Raw genomic sequence first — 18,577 nt, forward strand, 5'->3', positions numbered from 1 at the left:
ATGGCCGCGGGCGAGCGGGCGGAGGAGCCGCTGGCGGAGCTCAGCCACTACGTGGTGGCGCGGCCCATCTACAGCGAGGCGGGCTTCCAGGAGGAGAACGAGCGGCGGCCGCCGCTGCCGCCCACGCTCGGCGAGCGGGCGCAGGAGGCCTGCAGGTGGGTGGCGGCGCCCGGGGGGCTCCGTCGGGCGCCGGGAGCCCTGAGGGGAGGCGGCGCGGGCCGGCGGGACGCGCCGTCCCGACGCCGGTAAAATCCCGTCTCCGGGGGATAAAGTGGCCCGACGGACGTCGATCTGTCGCCAGATCGAGCTTTGCTTTCCTTCCCGTCGAAGCGGGTGGAGGCGGCTGCCCACAGGGTGTTCCCCTCCGGAGGCAGCGCTTTTGACGCCAGATCCCTCTCTGGAAGACACGACCACGCCAACCTCTGCCGCTTAAAATGTGCTTCGCCCCAGCCTTCCGTCAGCTTGGGGTCGCTGGGGGCTTTCCGGTTGCAGCCCCGTGGGGTACATTCAGTCGCTTGCTTTCTCACAGATGTTCGAGAAAAAGGGCCTTTCAGATTGCCAAGTCCTTCCTGCCCATCCTGGAGTGGCTGCCCAACTACCGGGTGAAAGAGTGGCTGGTCAGCGACATCATCTCGGGGGTCAGCACCGGCCTCGTCGCCACCTTGCAAGGTAAATCCAGGCGCCTCGGCCCTCCGCTCTCGAGGGCGTTTTGATAAGGGAGCCAGCTGAACCCAGGGATGTTATGCAGATGGAATTACAAATCTGAGACTTGTTATTTAATACTAGATATTAGGTAGTATTTTGCAATAAATAATTGATGGTTTTAATTTATTCCTCTTCTCTGCTTGGCTGGAAGATTTAAAGTTCCTTTGATGCACTGTCAAGATGTATTTAACCTTTTTCCCAAGCCTTTTATTCAAAGAGTATTCATTTTGATATTTAAAATTTTAATTACACTGCGATAAATCAGATAGGTCATGTGGTCTTATTTCTCTTTCTTGGTTATCTGAGCCTATAGCTCTCCTGCAGCTGCCTACAAAAATCTAGTTATTGCCCCAAAATAATGCAACCTTGATATCTACTCTCCTTTCAAATTTGGCCCATAAGGTTGTTCTGGTATCTGCAGAAAACAACTCTCAAGGAGGCAGTGGCATATTCATATTTAAAAAATATATAAACTTGATGAATATTTACAGTACAGGGCTTGCAATATTAAGTTTTCCTTATTTCCTTATTCCATTTATTAGGAAAGCATTCAGTAGATGAACAAAGAGAAAAGTGGCAGAAATAAGCAGAAATGAATTGAAATAAGCTAGCTAAGGAGGACTTAAGGGGCAGAACCACTCTGCCTTGAGGCAGCTGGTAAGGTGCACTTTCAAAGACAAGAATAGCTATAACCCTGACGTGATCCAGCACATTAATTTCTTTCATCTCAATAGTGTTCTTATACTATTTTCACAACTTTTCAGGCGTGGGGGAGGTTAAGCTAGCTGTGTCAACGCCACACTTTCCATCAATGGAAATAAAGTGTTTGCACAAGGGGGCAAAGATTCATATTGGGAACAAAGAAAGCAGTTTCTGCATTCCCAATTAGCCACAAGTATTCCCTACTGTCAGTTCCCTTGGAGCTGCTAGGGAGGCACAGACTGGCAGAAAAAAAAAGCATTACAAACTCTGCCCCAGGCAGAGGGTGACCTGAGGAATAAGGAAGTGTTTTGTTCACAGTCCCGCAGAGTCTGTGTCAGAGCTGGAAGATATCTGCTGAGGGTAGTGCCACAGTTGCGGGACTCCCCTCCCTTTTTGAGATGAAGGGGCTAGATGGGCTTTTCATATGACCTGTAACAGCTATTATGCTCTTACTGTAACCCCCTCATTTATTTTTTTACAGTGGCGCCTGATTTTCTCACAATTAGATTCCAGTTGTAAAACTGATTTCTGAAATATACTATTTGGTCTCCCACCTATGTATTAAGAAAAAAAATTAAAAAACCAAATTAGAATTAGTGCAAACCTAAATCTAGCTGTAATTTTTTAAAAGCATATTAATTCTGAAATTCTAAATCATGCAATAGTGGGAAAATTGGCCAAAATGATTGCCAAAAAAGAGGCTTCCGGAATCCTGAGGCCCCTGATGTCCCTAACTCCCAGCAACTGTGTGTGTTGCTTGCAGTCCTCCCACTAGTCACAGTAGTATGACTGGGACTTCAATTATTTTGAATTCTGATCGGCTCTTGCAGTAACTTTGAAAAGGAATACTGCACTCGGCAGTGGAGCTAACTGGGATATGATACTGAAGGCAACTTCTTTTTTTCATAGTGTGTTGGACTTGATGGCTTGCACAGGTGTACAAAGGAAGACAATAATAAGGATCAAAACTCTCAAATTCATGTGATTTACTTTTGGTATTTAAGTTTATAAGCTGATACTGGGAAAAAACCCGTGGCCTGATTTTCAGAAGGGCTGAACATACTGATGTGTATTTGTAGTGCAATAATTCAGAGTCTGTGTTTGAAATTTCTGTCTATAATTTCACTACTAACACTTTGCATATCCCTCTTCTCCCTCAAGGGGCTGTCCATTCACTCCTGCAACAGTGTTCCCCCACTTAAACTTCACATCTGAGCCTATGTTTTGTGCTACCTATACAAATACAGGAGCATCTTCCAGCACTTACTCATCCAGCTACCAGTGTGGGGTATACAATCATTTGCAGTCATTGATATCAACACATGTGCCTCCAACTGATTTACATTCTAAATTGTATCTGTACAAAAGGAGTAAATCTTTCTGAAAGTCTATTCTAGACAAGATAGTAGTTTGTTGAGATTTTAAATCTGACATTTTGATGGTCTATCATTTCAGGTTTGGCATACGCTTTGCTGGTGGCAGTTCCTGTTGGATATGGTCTCTATTCTGCCTTTTTTCCCATCCTGACATACTTTTTCCTGGGGACGTCGAGGCACATCTCAGTTGGTAACTGCATGTGTTCAAGTTACAGTGAATTATCTATTACAAAATGTTAACCCTTTCTGTGAACATTCATATTTCATACAAGATAACGACTTTCTGAACCGAATTGGCTGTGCTGAATATTAATATCGGTGGGTTTGAGGGACTTAAGGCTTATTTCTTCTCTGCACAGGCATTTGTGCATAATATTTAACTTCAGTTGTGCCCCTGCATGCTTTCTGCTTGCATTTATGCTGAAGTTTAAATCTTGTCTTTGACTACCCTCTATGCAAGAAATTACAAGATCAAGGCCTCAGTAGGCAGTATGAACAGACATTTTGGTCTATCAGCTAAAGCTCAAGATGGCTAAAACAGACCTCTTAGTCCTCTACAAGCCTTCCTTGCTGCATCTTTTTTTGATCACTGTGGACAATATCATCTTCTTGCCTGTCACGGAGACCCAGAACCTGTGTGTCCACTCCAGCCTCGCTCTAGGTCCTCACATCAAGGCTATGGGTAAACCTTGTTGATTCTTTCTAAATAGTTTGTTTAAAATATGGGGTTTATTTCCTGTCCATTCTCGCATTTAAAATTCATGTTACAGCTTGATCACTGAAGTTTCTTTTTCTTCAGTCTAACAAAATACCATCTTTCCTTGTTCATATCTGCTAAGAATAGATTGATTTCCCCTCCCAAAGCTTTGGCATGATATTATGCTTTTTCATCAACTTTCTCCTCTGCTGCATCAAATACTTCTGTATGTTCTCTCCACTTTGTTAGCATCTTCCTGCCCTACCTGTCAGCTCACACTTGCTATCCAGGTCTGAGTTGTCACCTCTACATAAGTTGACACTCCTGCTCTTTAGATTATCAAATGCTCCTTTTTATGCTTTTCCAATACTCATATTTATTAAGTGTCCTCTAAGGTATCTGTAAAATTAACTTATCCTTCTTTAAGACATTTCATGGCATTTTCCTTTTCCACATAACTTTAGTAAATAACTGCAACAAATATGATTACTTTTAGATTGTGTGTTGCTGACACAATGATCACTTACTCTCTCCGTATCTTGCCTGAAGTATAGTTTCAGTCATCTTTAGCCAATGTAACACCACACTATTGCCAAAAGATGTGGCCCTACCCCTTGGTGTATGTTCTTGCTACCACCGCAGTGTGGGTACTCCTGACCATGTAGCTATGTGGCAGTCTGGATCAGCTGAAAACTAACCGTGACCAAAAAAGAAAAAAAAAAAAGTTGCTTTCAGCTGGATCAGTGATCTGTTTTGTCTGGTTATAGTGCTGATACAAGGGAGATGGTTGGAACATGTTGCCCCTTTTGGCCTTGGTACAGCCCTAAATTGGCTTAAACAAAGCATGAAACTGCATCTGTATGTACAACGTTATTTAAGGAAGGAATTGTATCTTTGTGTCATGTTTGAAGTGCTTGTGGCTCCTGGCCCCCTAATACTACTAATGTACCCACATTAAAATATTACATGGATTTTCTGATTTAGAGTTTGCTTGTCTAGTCTGATAAACGCTTCTTTTCAATGTATATTAAACTTTAGTGCATTCTGTTTGCCATTACAGGTCCATTCCCCGTAGTCAGTTTGATGGTGGGATCTGTTGTGCTGAGCATGGCTCCTGATGATAATTTTCTCATAGATGGCACTAATGCTACAGGGACTAATTCTACTGGGACACTGGTAGACACTGAATCCAGAGATGCACAGAGAGTGCTGATTGCTAGTACCCTCACATTTCTGGTTGGAATTTTACAGGTAAAATAGCTGGCTTGAAGACACAAAGTTGATACTGCTTTAATTTTAATGGGAAAATGTACGGCATGCAAATACCTAGTAGGGCAGTAAGATATTTCCTTTTAATAAAACACAAAAATGAAGGAAAGTAATCTCAAACTCTGAAGAGCTTTTGGGGGATTATTATTCTTATCCTGGGCAGAGTCTGTGGCAGCATGACTGGGAGTGCAGTCAACAGAAGAATAGCCCTGTGATTGCAGACCGAGAGACCTGCATGAAGCTAAGTACTAATGGTGTATATCCTGGACCACCCTTTCACACATTCCTTCAGGTCTCCTTTATTTCCTTGGATGGCATGATATTGTGCTACACTAGGCTGCAAAGGGAATATGGTCCTAAGATTCTGTATCAACAAGAAGAAAAGAAGATAAGGAATCACCAAATAAAAATGTACTTTTTTGTTGTTTAGCAGGCTGTTATTCTTCATTATTTTTCCAGGTAGTATTTGGAGTCCTTCAGATTGGTTTCATTGTGAGGTACCTTGCAGATCCACTAGTTGGGGGATTCACAACCGCAGCTGCTTTTCAAGTACTTGTGTCACAATTGAAAATAGTCCTAAATGTTTCAACTAAAAACTATAATGGTGTGCTTTCCATAATATATGTAAGTATACCCTTCTGATCTGTTTTGGGTTTATGCCAGAATTTTTATATAACTGTTTATCTTCTGCTTCCATTTCATATAGAAATGGGTCATATCTGTGGTGGTAAGTATAGGGCATTCATTTAGTTCTCACTCACTTTCAAGATCTACAGCTGTTCATTTATAGCTGTGGGGCCCTAAGTAGCAGCTTTCAGGGTTCCCCAGACAGCAAGTGTAACTGCCATCTTGAAGTCTTTTTCAGGCAGAGCAATTTTTCACATGAAGTTTAAACATAATTATCTGGCAAAACAGTTCTTCTTGTCTAGGTTGTCACTTCTGGAGACTGATTTCTGTCCCACCACCTGCTTTCTGGCTTATTGTGAAGGATGTTTCATCATTTCTTAACCCTGTCAGGTCATCCCCCAAAGCTGACCGGTCCCAAGCCTCTTTACTCTTAAACCAGCACGTCATTCTGGTAAAGGGCATCGTTCTCCATCCCACACTGTAGCCATACTTGTGAATATCTAAAGAAGGATGTGGATTCCCACCCTGCGGCCAGGTAACTACTGGTTAGCTAAGGTGAGGCTAAATGTTCCTGTCACAACTCCATTTGTGGATCTTAGAGAAAATGATCAAATGGAGGAATGTCTTGGCTGGATTACAAAATACTGAATTCCTAGAGATCTCATATTACGGAATAGCCTCCTTCCCCAGGAAAATTATTGAGAGATTTGTCACTGACTTCAGCATGAAACTATTCAGGTTCATAGCAATGTAGAACTTCCATAGCACTTCACATGAGAATAACAGATTTCTAAAAGAGGCTGTTCTAGACAAAATTGTATTTACAGATTTTACATGCCAGTTCAGGCAACCAGACTAGCAAAAATACATTAGACATCTAGATTAGCAATAATAGGATGAATATAACTACAAACAGCAAGGTAAAAATTAGAAAAAAAAATCTGGTGGACTCTTTGAAAAAAAAGAAGTATCATGTTTGGGCCTTTTCGGAATTAATGAAAACTCTTTCCCTCAGAACAAGGAAAATTAGATGTGATAAAGTAGTGTCTAGCAGACCTTAGAGCAGACCTGGCAGGGTGATGGACTCATTATTCCAGCAGCTTTTCTATCTCTGTTTTGCATGTTTATTGAAGGGTGGTACATTTAGTAGAAAGTATTTTTGAAAAGGAATTACATAGCTCTTCCAGCTCCTGCAAGCCTGAGTGGAAAGCTGACTTTTTCAGGTTAAAGCTCAAAGCTTCTGTGTTCTTACAGGTGAGCCAAGTCAATGTGTTTGCAGGTGTGTGTTAGGCAAAGAAATTGTGATTTCTGGTCTGCTCAACCAGTGACTTGCTGTGTCAGCTTCAGCAAGTTTTGGACTTGCTTCAGAAGTGGTGTTTAACAAACTGCAACACTAAGCATCCAACATTAGCAAAATCTACAACCCAAAGTTAGGAAGTTACTGTTCCCCTGTGAAGCGGGGCAGTGTGAGAGGTGGTCAGTAGGAATGGGATCCATGGTAAGCAGTACAGCGGGCAAGAAATGGCTTCAGTCACCTGAAGAAAGGCACCTGATTCAGTGTTTCAGGAGGGCTTCTTCTTTAGCTTAGAAGGCATAGCTGATTAACCACTTAGACATTTTATTTCAAAACCAGAGTCTTTTCAGAATGGTAGTAGTGGTACTGCTACTGCAACCCTCCCTTTGCCTTTAAACTGACAGCTCAGTATTTGGGGAGTTAACTACGATGCAAGAAGTCTGTTTCTAACCCCTTTTCTACCAGATTGTTATATTGAACGTCCTTCACTATGCATGGAATAATTGAATTTTCTTGGAGACAGGGGCAAGTGAGAATTACCCTGATGCCTCCTGATTCAGGAGGACAGGGGAGTATTTGTAACTTTTCTGTAATCAGCTCTTCATGTTTTCTTCGTATACTTGCTTGCAATAAACAATAGGACCAAGCAAGGGCATAGCAAGGATAGAGGATGGAGCTGCCTACAACAGCCCAGCTATGACAGTCCTCCAGCCTGGGACTGAACTCTGCTGGGAGGGTTAATGTACTGCAAGGTGAGGTTTAGTGGCTGCTTTTCTCAAGTGTAGGATTCTCCACAGCCTGGTACAACTCAGGTGTTCATACTTATTCTCTGGATGTCAACAGTGGAAACATGTAAGCCACAGATCATATATACTGGGTGCCGGAGTTTTGCCCATGGGTCTGCTAGCTGTTTTTTGAGTACAAAAATGAGGATGTCCCTTGCTATTTGGACAAAGTGAAGAAACTATAGATCTTCCCTTCTTTTCTCCAAGAACAGGCAGAGGTAAAACACAGGTAGGGGTTTAGCTCGTCTTTCTTAGTATTAATTTCCTAAAAATCAGAAAGCAGAAGCCCCCTGTTTGGATAATTCTTGAAGTTATGCTTTTCCAGTTAAATTCACCATTAAATCCATTCACTGATTCTGCATCGCCTTGACAGTACGTTATCCTCAGGTTCCTCTAGGCCTGAACAAAGAAGTAACTCGGCCTCCTCCAAAACCTGGATCTTTTAATGAGTATTTCCACATCCTTCAAGTGGACATGGGCATGTTTTATGTTGTAATTTTTATTTTTCAGACTCTTACTGAAACATTTGAAAAAATCGGTACCACCAACATTGCAGATCTTATCGCTGGGCTCCTCACCATTTTTGTCTGCATGGTAGTTAAAGAAATAAATGACCGGTTCAAACACAAGATACCTATACCTATACCAATAGAAGTTATCGTGGTAAGCAAAGCAGCATAACAAAAACTGATAACAAATAAAATAGATGGGGCTAGCTACAGGAAGACAAGAACCCTTTTTAAGTATTAAAACTGTTGTTTTATTTTATTACAGACAATAGTAGCCACCGGCATTTCATATGCTGCTGACTTTGAAAAAAAATACAATGCAGGCATTGTTAAGAGCATTCCAAGAGGGTGAGTGCCTTTGTTTTCTGGGAAATAGGTATTATTTTAATTGGCTAAAAATGACAGTGGTAAGAGAAATGACATAAAAGAGATATTGAGAGCTGTAACCTGAGTTTAGAACTCAGAGTTGGAGATTTCCTGAGTTTTACTTCTGGCTCTGTCAATTAGGCTACCTAAATATGTTGTCTTGCTTTCCTTTGTCTGTAAAATGGGCTTAGGAACATCTACCTGATTCATGAAGTTCATCTGAGAATTAATTGTTTCAGGCTCATGAAGTGAATATATGCCTATGGAAAATGAAAAAAAAAAAAAAGGATTTTTAATAATGAAATTCTGCATAGATTTAATTTCTGTAGACCTGAGTTATCCCATTGTGGTTCATATGCAGGCCACTCCTGTTATCCCAATCAGTCTTGTCACTTCCATAGATACAGGAGCAAGGATGTTCAGGATTACACTGCTAGAGACTTTCACTTGAAAGATTCAGAGCACTTCACAGTAGTAACCTTCACATTCCATTTGGTATTCAGAGCTTGATTAATTAAAATTTGTGGAAACACAGTAGGGGATAAAATGTTTTTGAGATCTTCTGAGGAAGTATGTTAACAATAGTATGAAGTGTCATTAACATATTTATGTAATTCATCATACTATTCAATACATCCTTTATTCAATGCTTCAGAAAATGTACTTTTTCACTTTGCTATCATAAGGCCAAATCTCAGTCATGCTGAGAACAATGGGAGCTTTGTTGCTGACTAATAGCATGAGGATTTGGGCTATGGTGAGCTAGATAAGCGTGTTCTGTATGTCAATGGGCTGTTTCCACCTTTTTATTAACTTGCAACATTACACTTCATATTATAAGCAACCAGTATGCCTCCGCCTCAAACTCCTTGACAATTCTAGTCAGAATAAAATTTGATCAAAGTTGGTAACACTAATATATTTTCTAAATGCTAGATTTTTGCCTCCCGAACCCCCAGATGTCAGCCTGTTTTCTCAGATGATCGCAGCCTCCTTTTCCATTGCTATTGTTGCTTATGCTATTGCAGTATCTGTGGGAAAAGTATATGCCACCAAGTATGACTATGCTATTGATGGAAACCAGGTATGTAAAACCAAAATAGTTTATAAACCTAGTGAATTTAAGTTCTGTTTCATGTTGACTTATGTAGCCAAATGAAAGAAACACCATTCACACACATTTCTCAGACTAAAGTTGAAGTCTGACAGGAGAAATTCTTTCAACTATTGAAAAAAAAAAGCTGAAATGGCCATATATTACCTGACAAATTTACCACATAGAGATGAGCCAGATGTGCTCTATCTTCAGCATGGGCCTTTCATACTAACTAATTCCTCTGTATTGCTTTAGTGGCTGCAGTAGCTCTGAAAAGGTAGTTAAAGCTAAGCACTGTATAGGGCAATTTTCTGGTGATGTTGTGTTGACATGGCCAGCTTTAGCAGCCTGCTTTCCATTTCTACTCATAACGCGTATTTTGAGGGGTGTTGCTGGGGGCGGAGGAAGACAATGTCAAGCTAAGAAGCTGCTCCAGACAGCTTTATTTAGGCTTTGTCTACATGCAGGATTTGTATCAGCTGAACTTTTCAGTTAAGGCATGATTTTATTTCTACAGAATAAATTATTGTACTTCTCAGCATGACACCAGTTGCATCAATATAAATATTCTTCTAACTGTATAGCTAAGCCCTGCAGCTTCACAAAAGTAAACACCTACCAGCACATGAGCATACCTGAATAACTGTCCCCATGAAACGGCTGAATCATTTTAACCATTGGTTTCTAAAGGCACATAGCTAGAATGTTACATGAGCTATGCATTGACAAGCTCTTAGGGGATTCCTGCATTTGTTCAGTGTCTTCACCACAGGTTATGTGCCTTGCCTATGGGTGTAGGACAAAAATTCAGAAAGCTTCCTTGTCCTGCATCTATGCTAATTTTGAATTTTATCCTTTGAACATATGAGAAAAAACATCACTACAAAAAATAGTTAAGCTGAGCACTTCGTTTAAGGAGTCCTTCATTTTAGTGCTAATAGATTACATAAAGTTTGATTTTGGAAACAATTTTGCAATATGTAACAAAATTACACTTCTGAACATGTTGGTCACTTTACAATACACAAAGTTCATACCTGATAACACTTTGATTTAAAGTTGCCTAAAATCCATTTACTTTCAGTTTAATAAATCTGACTGAATAATACATATTTCTGAAAGTGCCGTTTATGCTGTTCTTTTGTTGAATATGCTGTTCTTCCAGCACTGATGTGTTTCAAAGATACTAATTATTGTAGTAGTGGAATTACTGTCTACAAAAGCACAGTGGCTTCCTTTCCATACTATGCTATGAATTTTACACATGCAGCCATGAATGGTGGGCAAATAGTTTACTTGAACTGGAGAAGTTCAAATAACATCATAAAAGCAGGTAGTAAAATAATTTTGAAGGACAGGTCAATACTATTATCTGCTACTGTTTATTTTGTCCTCATAGATTCATAGATTATTAAGACCAAAGAACACTAGGAACTATACTTCCAAATTTTCTCACAGAGCCCAGCTGTTACACAGGAATAGGCATGAATCATCTAGGTCTGTTCTGTTAAAGAACATGACTTTAAAATCCTGCTCTTGTAGCTGGAGCTTAATGAAAAGCTTACAGGAAATTTCATTGTGGAGAAAAGAAGGGAGAGAGTCAAAATAAAATCTCAAATTATTTTTAAAAATTTGCAGTGAGTGAAAAGCTCTTGTGATTGTGTCAGCTTGATGAAAAAAATGTTTTTGTCAATTATATGGGGTTGCAGTCAGCTCCCAAATGCCTCATTTCCCAGCAGAGGAATGGCCCAGATCCCAGGACATAAAGCTCCCAGGGTCCTTCTCAATTGAGCAGAACAACCAGCATCAGTAGGCACCAGCATCTGTGACCCTGGGGTGAATCTATGAGAACACTGCTGGGGACTCAGCGTGAGCTCATTGGGATGTTCAGAGTGAAAAACTTCTGGGTCAACAGATTAGAAGTTTTCAGTGAAACTGTTTTATTGCAACGTTCCTGATTAGTTCTACTAATAATACAATGCTTTGCATTAATTAAAGGCTTGTCTAAACTCAGACTGTTCTACTGATTAAAATTATTTGTTTAACTGATGATACTTGGGAGTTAAATTTATACTAGTCCCATTTGTTGATGCAATTATACCAGTGTAATTGTTAGAAATAAGCTTTAAATGTCTTTACACCGAGACGAGTATGTCCATGTTAGGGAAAGTATACCAACTTCATTGTATTGAAGTAGGTACACTTGTATTGCCAGGTAGTTATCCTGGCACAAGAATCATTTGTGTAAACATTGAACAGCTATCACTAATCCATCCTCGTCTCAATATTATTGTGCTAACTACTTTATAAACTACTGTAGAAGCTATTGTCATTCTCCATTGCAAAATTGTCTTCAGGCATCTGTATTTACAGCATCATCCAATTATCTTTCAGGAGTTTATTGCCTTTGGGTTCAGCAACATTTTTTCAGGTGCTTTTTCTTGTTTTGTGGCAACTACTGCTCTTTCACGGACTGCAGTCCAAGAAAGTACTGGTGGAAAGACTCAGGTAATGACCTTTTCACTAGTACTGTGCACGGGTAAATTTAATCTTATATAGGGCACAGCTTTCACAGTGGGATAAAAATTGTCCTAAAATGATTGTGTTGCTAGCACATGGAAAGCCACAGGTATCATAGCTAGCAGCTTGTGCTCTGGTAGTGAATCGTTTTTGTAGCTCTGCCAGAAGAGGGCAATCAAGTTTTACATAGCATGAGTTACATTAGGGGTCAGAAATCCCTCAAAATTAATTCCCCAGAATTTCATTCCTGTTAAGGGACAGAGTTTGTCACAGTAGGCATTCAGGATGAGGGAGAAACTCCTCTCGCAGCTGCCTATGAGGTATTTAAGTTCCCAGTGCTGGCCTGAGCAGCCCTGCCATTTACCATTCATCATCTGCCCATGTGCCATCTTTCTAATGTCGAGTACGCTGTTCTGTTTTACAGTACTATGGCTTTGCACTTTTTAACAGTGGAGAGCTACAGGTTATCCAGCAGCCCCTTTCCAGCTGACGCGCAGACTCTGCTCCTTTTATCTGTCTATGCAACATAACGCCTCCAAAAGCTACTACCTTGTGTGCAGTTGTTTACACTACCTGCTTAACTGAATTCCTTCAGTGTTAGCTGAAGTGTATAATGATTGCCCATGTACGGCTAAACACAACAGCATTTTGGCAGCTCTCCTTGTTCCTAAAGTAATGTAACATGCAACTACTTGTACATTTTTCTTTGTAATCCTCAAAACATAAGATAAAGTCTTAATAAGTTCATTTCCTATAAACACTCTGTTCTTCGCAGGTTGCTGGTATAATCTCAGCTGGGATTGTTTTGATTTCCATTGTTGCCCTGGGGAAATTGCTAGAGCCCTTACAAAAGGTACCGTACTCATCCTCTGCAGCACAATCACCAGCACCAATCAGACCAAAATGCTCAACTTTGACAGGCAGGATTAATAGCCCTGTTTAAACTATGGTGACCGATACCAGCCGAGGCTCTGGTTTATAGTGTATAATGTTGAGCACTGTCTTAATATGCATCTTTGCTTCTGAATAACACTTTTTCATAATTGCTCTTCACAGTCTGTGTTGGCAGCTGTAGTCATAGCTAACTTGAAAGGGATGTTCATGCAAGTGTTTGATGTTCCCCGTCTGTGGAGACAGAATAAAGTGGATGCTGTAAGTAACCTAAGTTTTCCTTTTCTCCCAAATGTCTTTGTCTGGTTTTCTTTTTGCCTTTTAATGCCATCCAAGTTTCTCTTAACTACCACATAAACAGAATTTTGTATAATTAATATCAGAAAACTATTATGTATGTCCTTAAAATGCAAGTGCCATGAAGTCAGTTAAAAATTCCTCATTTTAGAGTTTTACATAGTATTCTGCTTATCTTCTTTATTGCCTATACCGCAGAGTAAGGGTATTTCTGTGCAATGATACTCCTTCATAGCAATTACCACAGTTTCCAGCAACGTTGTGTTGAGATGGCTTAAAAATCAGAATAAAGATGGCCTGTCACCACCTTGACCATTCTGCCTTTATCTTTTGCACAGTTTAAATGGGTCAGAAAAGCTGACTTTTTCTTAGTTAATGTACATATACTTATGTTGTTACCACATGAGCATCCCATTTGCCTGGATAATCTCTGGTAGTCCTCAGAAAGTATGTTTTCTTGATACAGCAAGACTAATCCAAGCTGAATTCCTTCGGCATGCTAAAGGATATATGAACAGGCTTTTCTTACGAACCACTTTATCCATATGCCAGGGTACCTGCTCACATCTCCCACTGTGTTTTCTGTGGAACAGACCTTCAGTGTGGCCGTTAGGGCAGGAGAAGATTGCATGGAAGGTATTTTCTCCATGCAGTCCTTACTATGCATAGATTTTACGGTGTATGTCACTGGGCAGTACCTGCCTTAGGTAGATCTGAGATTTTTTAGTCAATCATTTACTAGTCCTCTTTATAGGTAAAAGGTCCCATTGACTTCTGTGAGAAGTGCAGGCACTCAGCTTTCTGTACGATTGGGTCCACTGGGTATTCTGCCTGGGTAGTGATGCAGAGAGGAACTGAGGAGCCCACTTCAACTGTTCTGCCTGAATATTCAGTGGAGACTTTAAAGAGTGCTGTCAACCTGTTAATATGAAATATCTCTCTTTGGAACGGTCTGATTCTTAGATATCACTGAGGAGCCCCTTTGCCTCTCTCTATGTCTCCAGGTGGGCATCTTACAGTATTTTACACCTTGGGAAGATAAATTCTTTCCAATTTCTAAAGAAAGATTAACAAAGACTGCTACTATCAGAAAGAAGAAAATGCAGTGGTTAGCTGCATCCCCTTTAATCTCACAAAAATAACTGAATCCTTGAAAAATGTTGTTATGTTAAAAAATACTTATTTCCTAAAAAGTTAAATATGCCCAATAAGATAGTGATGGATAGAAGCGTCTTGGAGAAAGAGGAAGGCTTTTGTATGGAAGTCAGCTAATTGCCAGTGATCAGCTCCAAAGTTAAATTCTTCTGCTACTCATAATGTCTGGTCTAGTGATTCTTTAGTGTGACCAGGAGTTATATGCTATAATTAAGAGACTTGACATTTGTTATTTCCTCTCCAGATGATCTGGGTTTTCACATGTGTAGCATCCATCATTCTGGGACTTGACTTGGGATTACTTGCTGGCCTTTTGTTTGGACTGCTGACAGTTGTGCTGAGAGTTCAGTTGTAAGTAACACAGGACCAGAAATAATTCTTAGTGTTATACCATGAAAAAGGAAGACAATATGCTGAAAAGCTAAATGATTTGTGGCAGAAAATCTGCTTGGTTTTACAAAAATTTTGAAATGGAAAAAAATCTATTCTTTAGAACAAAACACTGTGTGCTATCATATAATTACACTGAAAAAAAAGAGAAGCTGCATTATTTTATCAGTATTTATTCTAGATCATGTTAGGTACTCTGGTGGTACTTAACCATATGTTATTTATCATAGAATCATCATGGAATCATAGAATAGTTTGGATTGGAAAGGACCTTTAAAGGTCTTCTAGTCCAACCCCCCTGCAGTGAACAGGGACATCTCCAACTAGATCAGCTTGCTCAGAGCTCCATCCAACCTGATCTTGACTGTCTCCAGGGATGGGGTTTCTACCACCTCTCTGGGCAACCTGTGCCAGTGTTTCACCACCCTCGCTGTAGAAAATGTCTTCCTTATATCTAGTCTGAATCTACCCTCTTTTAGTTTAAAACCATGACCCCTTGTCCTATTGCCACAGGCCCTACTAAAAAGTCTGTCCCATCTTTCTTATAAGCCCTCTTTAGAGTATTCAAAGGCTGCAATTCAATAAGGTCTCCTTGGAGCCTTCTCTTCTCCAGGCTGAACAACCCCAACTCTCTCAGCCTTTCCTTGTAGGAGGGGCACTCCATCCCTCTGATCATTTTCATGGCCCTCCTCTGGACCTGCTCCAACACGTCCATGTCTTTCCTGAACTGAGGACTCCAGATCCGGATGCAGTACTTCAGCAGGACTTTATGTACCCACATAGCTAAGTTCTGGAAAGGGATAGAAACATTCCAGATCAAACATAAAAAGATGTATTAATGGCTTCTGTAATTAATTGATCATTATGGTAACTCTTAGCGGTAATACTACTACAGTATGTTGCACATGCCAATAACCTTTTCACTTACTGCTTATACAAGACTTGAGCCTGTGAAAGAAGACAAAGAGAAAGCATGAAAGAGATGGCAGCAATCCCTTCAACTCTGTGAATGCTTAAGTATGGTGTTTACCTTCACTGTCTTTTCTTTTTGTTTTAGTCCTTCATGGGGTGGCTTTGGAAACATTCCTGGCACAGACATCTACAAGAAGGTCAAGGACTACAAAAATGTAAGCCATTGCTTCAGTCTACAAGCCAGTGTAAGATAAAGTTGTGCCTTGCATATTGTGGACAATTCCACTTGAATTTGGAAGTGGAGTGCTCAAAGGTAACAAGTTTCAGCATTAAATTCTTCATCTTGATCCAGATGGTTGGACCATATTGCATGCTGGAGCTGTAAGCGTCTAAAAACTGAATCACCTCAATTATCAGAAAAGATATGCCATTTTCTTGTTAATTAGATATGTACTTGAACAGTTGAAACAGTTAAACTCCTTCTTATTAGCCGAAATATGGTTGTTGCTGCTTAACCTTATATTCTTTGGCAACAGGTTATAGAACCAGAAGGTGTGAAGATTCTCAAGTTTTCAAGTCCAATTTTTTATGCTAACATTGATGGACTGAAAAGCAGCCTCAAATCCACAGTAAGTGATATGTGATGGTTTTGGATTCTTCTTAATGGTCTTTGAGATTTCCTCAGAGTTATATCTAGGTAAAATTAAATCATTTGAATGTCTTGATCCTTTTTCTGTAGGTGGGATTTGATGCAGTCAAGGTATATAATAAGAGACTGAAAGCACTGAGGAAGATACAAAAGCTAATCAAGAAGGGGAAATTAAAAGCTACTAAGGTAAAACAAATATTTTTATTTCTATTTTTTTTTCTCAAAGATTACTTAATGGAGCTTATTACTTTAGTCTTAATTATTAGTTCCTCTCTACTCATCTTTAAAATAAAGATGGAAAAGTGTGACTTATTAGTATGGTAGGAAGTCTGGGACCTGCAGGAGACTTAGCAGAGCAGTACACCTATTGCCAAGGACCCCATAGATTCAGGCAGCTGTGACACTCATAGAGTTAACAGGATGGAAGCAAGAGATTCCCTGATCTTACCTCTGCCCCTCACCACCTCAGATTGTCTCTGTGCAATAAAAGTGCTGGCTCTTCCATGTGTACATGCTCCTGTCATCCAGCTTCCTATGCTCAGGTGAGCTCTATCAGTTGTCTGGTAGACATAGCCTTCCACATCGTCTTTAAAGAAAGCGGCATATGTTCCTCTCAGTATGGAATGTACATTTCAAAAATTAAATGCTTACCTTTAATTGGACAGGTACAGGCAACCTATTAAATCTCCAGAGCTGGAAGCTGAAAATGGGTTTTCTGTTGTCATTGCTGTCAGTACAGGATGCAGTATTTCCTGTATATATTACAATTTATGATGCAGTTAAATGCTCAGTTATGTTTTGACCTAGTAATTTTCCCATGTTATCATATATAGTAAATCTAATTCAAAGCTGAAAATACTGGTCTTAAATATCTACTAGAAATAAAGCTATCAAGGGAGGGAGAAGCTCTGAAGTATTTATTTTTCCGGATAGTGGCCCTTTTGCAGGAAGATGCTCTTTTAACAAAGAAAAAAAGAGGAAAGGAAATAGACTGCACAGAGAAGGAGGAGGTAATTCTGTGCTCTGTCTTGTTTTTCTTTAAATTCTTGGATGCAGTATTGTCACCCTACGCTAAGGGGACAGACAGGTTCTTTTAGGGATCCTTGGCTGAATGATGATGGTGCTAAATTGTAGTTACAGTTAAACTTTTATTTTTCTTAACAGGTTTCTATGATTAGTATAGCACAGAATTCACTACTAGAATGGCACAGGATTTCTACAGAGAATCAATGTAGTACAATTTCTAAGTAGCATAATACAGAATTAATAATACAACTTAACTTATAGTTTCTAATCACCTAGACCCTCACTTAACTTATGGCTTCTAATCACCCTGACCCTCTGCAGATCAGGTCAGATCTTAATACATGGTTTGATGTATCAATATAACAATCATAATCTAGACTCAAGAGTCATATAAAAGAAGACGAGCCACTCACCCAGTCCTCGGAGGAAGTCAATGATGGTGGAGGTGTCCCTGGCTACCAGGAGGTCATGGGTCTCCCTGCAGCAGTTCCGGTCCAAATTCCCCACTTAGGACTTATAACTGCTTGACTTTATAGACAGTGCTCTGTGCGCTGTTATGCTTCTCTGTTCTGCAATGGGGTCATCAACCACACCTGGCTGGCTGGGTGCCTGGCACCTTCAAGGCTGGCAAGGAAGGGAGTAACCAGGCTGGTGCCTAGGAATCTTGAGGCTGGTGGGGAGGGGAAGAAGAAATCTGGTTTGTCTACTTGGTTCACAGGACCTTCAAGGCCTGAGAATGAGGGGAAAGGGAATGAATATGTGATCTGCTTGGTCACAGAGAATGGCTGTTTGCCTTATAAAATGGCATTACGCTAACCACATCACCAGGGGTTGGGAGCAGGGGGTACTGGTCACAAATATTGGTCTTGTTAATTCCTGAAACAGAAGTTATTACAGCAAAGTATTTCCTGTAACTCCAAAACTTTCTCCATTATTAAATGCTGTATTCCACATACTATCTGCACATTAGAATGGCATCATCAGTGAGCCTGGTATTAATAATGAAGCTTTTGAGACTGATGAGGAACCTGAAGACAATGATGCTATTCAGTTTCCCACCAAAGAAGTCGAGATCCAGGTGGACTGGAATTCAGAACTCCCAGTCAAAGTAAACATCCCCAAGGTGCCCATCCACAGCCTCATTCTTGATTTTGGAGCAGTAACCTTCTTGGATATTGTAGCTGTGAGATCAATAAAAACGGTAAGGGCATTTTTTGCTGGTGTTCCATGAAAATGAAACTAGTCACTAGTATATAAATCAAGAGCTGTTAGCTGAAGTTAATTTCTGGGTTTTTAAAAGTCAGTTGTTGA

General features: G+C 40.2%; 1 protein-coding gene and 1 long non-coding RNA gene across 7 annotated transcripts in view; one reads left to right on the forward strand and one right to left on the reverse strand.

The window, feature by feature from the left end:
* Positions 1 to 18,577, forward strand: part of SLC26A4 (solute carrier family 26 member 4) — a 23,405-nt gene continuing 4,828 nt past the window's right edge. The window contains exons 1-16 of the mRNA XM_064445078.1: positions 1 to 155; positions 530 to 669; positions 2,863 to 2,973; positions 4,541 to 4,731; positions 5,209 to 5,373; positions 7,966 to 8,118; positions 8,230 to 8,312; positions 9,267 to 9,414; positions 11,821 to 11,934; positions 12,722 to 12,799; positions 13,003 to 13,098; positions 14,534 to 14,640; positions 15,737 to 15,806; positions 16,128 to 16,220; positions 16,331 to 16,426; positions 18,237 to 18,467. Coding sequence (XP_064301148.1) covers positions 1 to 155; positions 530 to 669; positions 2,863 to 2,973; positions 4,541 to 4,731; positions 5,209 to 5,373; positions 7,966 to 8,118; positions 8,230 to 8,312; positions 9,267 to 9,414; positions 11,821 to 11,934; positions 12,722 to 12,799; positions 13,003 to 13,098; positions 14,534 to 14,640; positions 15,737 to 15,806; positions 16,128 to 16,220; positions 16,331 to 16,426; positions 18,237 to 18,467 — 2,031 coding nt within the window. The remainder of the gene's footprint in view (positions 156 to 529; positions 670 to 2,862; positions 2,974 to 4,540; positions 4,732 to 5,208; positions 5,374 to 7,965; positions 8,119 to 8,229; positions 8,313 to 9,266; positions 9,415 to 11,820; positions 11,935 to 12,721; positions 12,800 to 13,002; positions 13,099 to 14,533; positions 14,641 to 15,736; positions 15,807 to 16,127; positions 16,221 to 16,330; positions 16,427 to 18,236; positions 18,468 to 18,577) is intronic.
* The window catches only part of LOC135312133 (uncharacterized), a 14,668-nt gene continuing 9,077 nt past the window's right edge, over positions 12,987 to 18,577 (reverse strand). For 4 of the 6 annotated variants that reach the window (XR_010371806.1, XR_010371801.1, XR_010371802.1 and 1 more), the window contains exons 3-5: positions 17,680 to 17,936; positions 16,689 to 16,826; positions 14,588 to 15,469 (exon numbers count right to left, since the gene is read on the reverse strand). This is a non-coding gene — a long non-coding RNA (uncharacterized LOC135312133). The other 2 variants (XR_010371809.1, XR_010371814.1) reach the window with 2 other exon arrangements.

Source organism: Phalacrocorax carbo, chromosome 1, assembly GCF_963921805.1.
Source record: "Phalacrocorax carbo chromosome 1, bPhaCar2.1, whole genome shotgun sequence".
NCBI classification, from domain to species: Eukaryota; Metazoa; Chordata; class Aves; order Suliformes; family Phalacrocoracidae; genus Phalacrocorax; species Phalacrocorax carbo.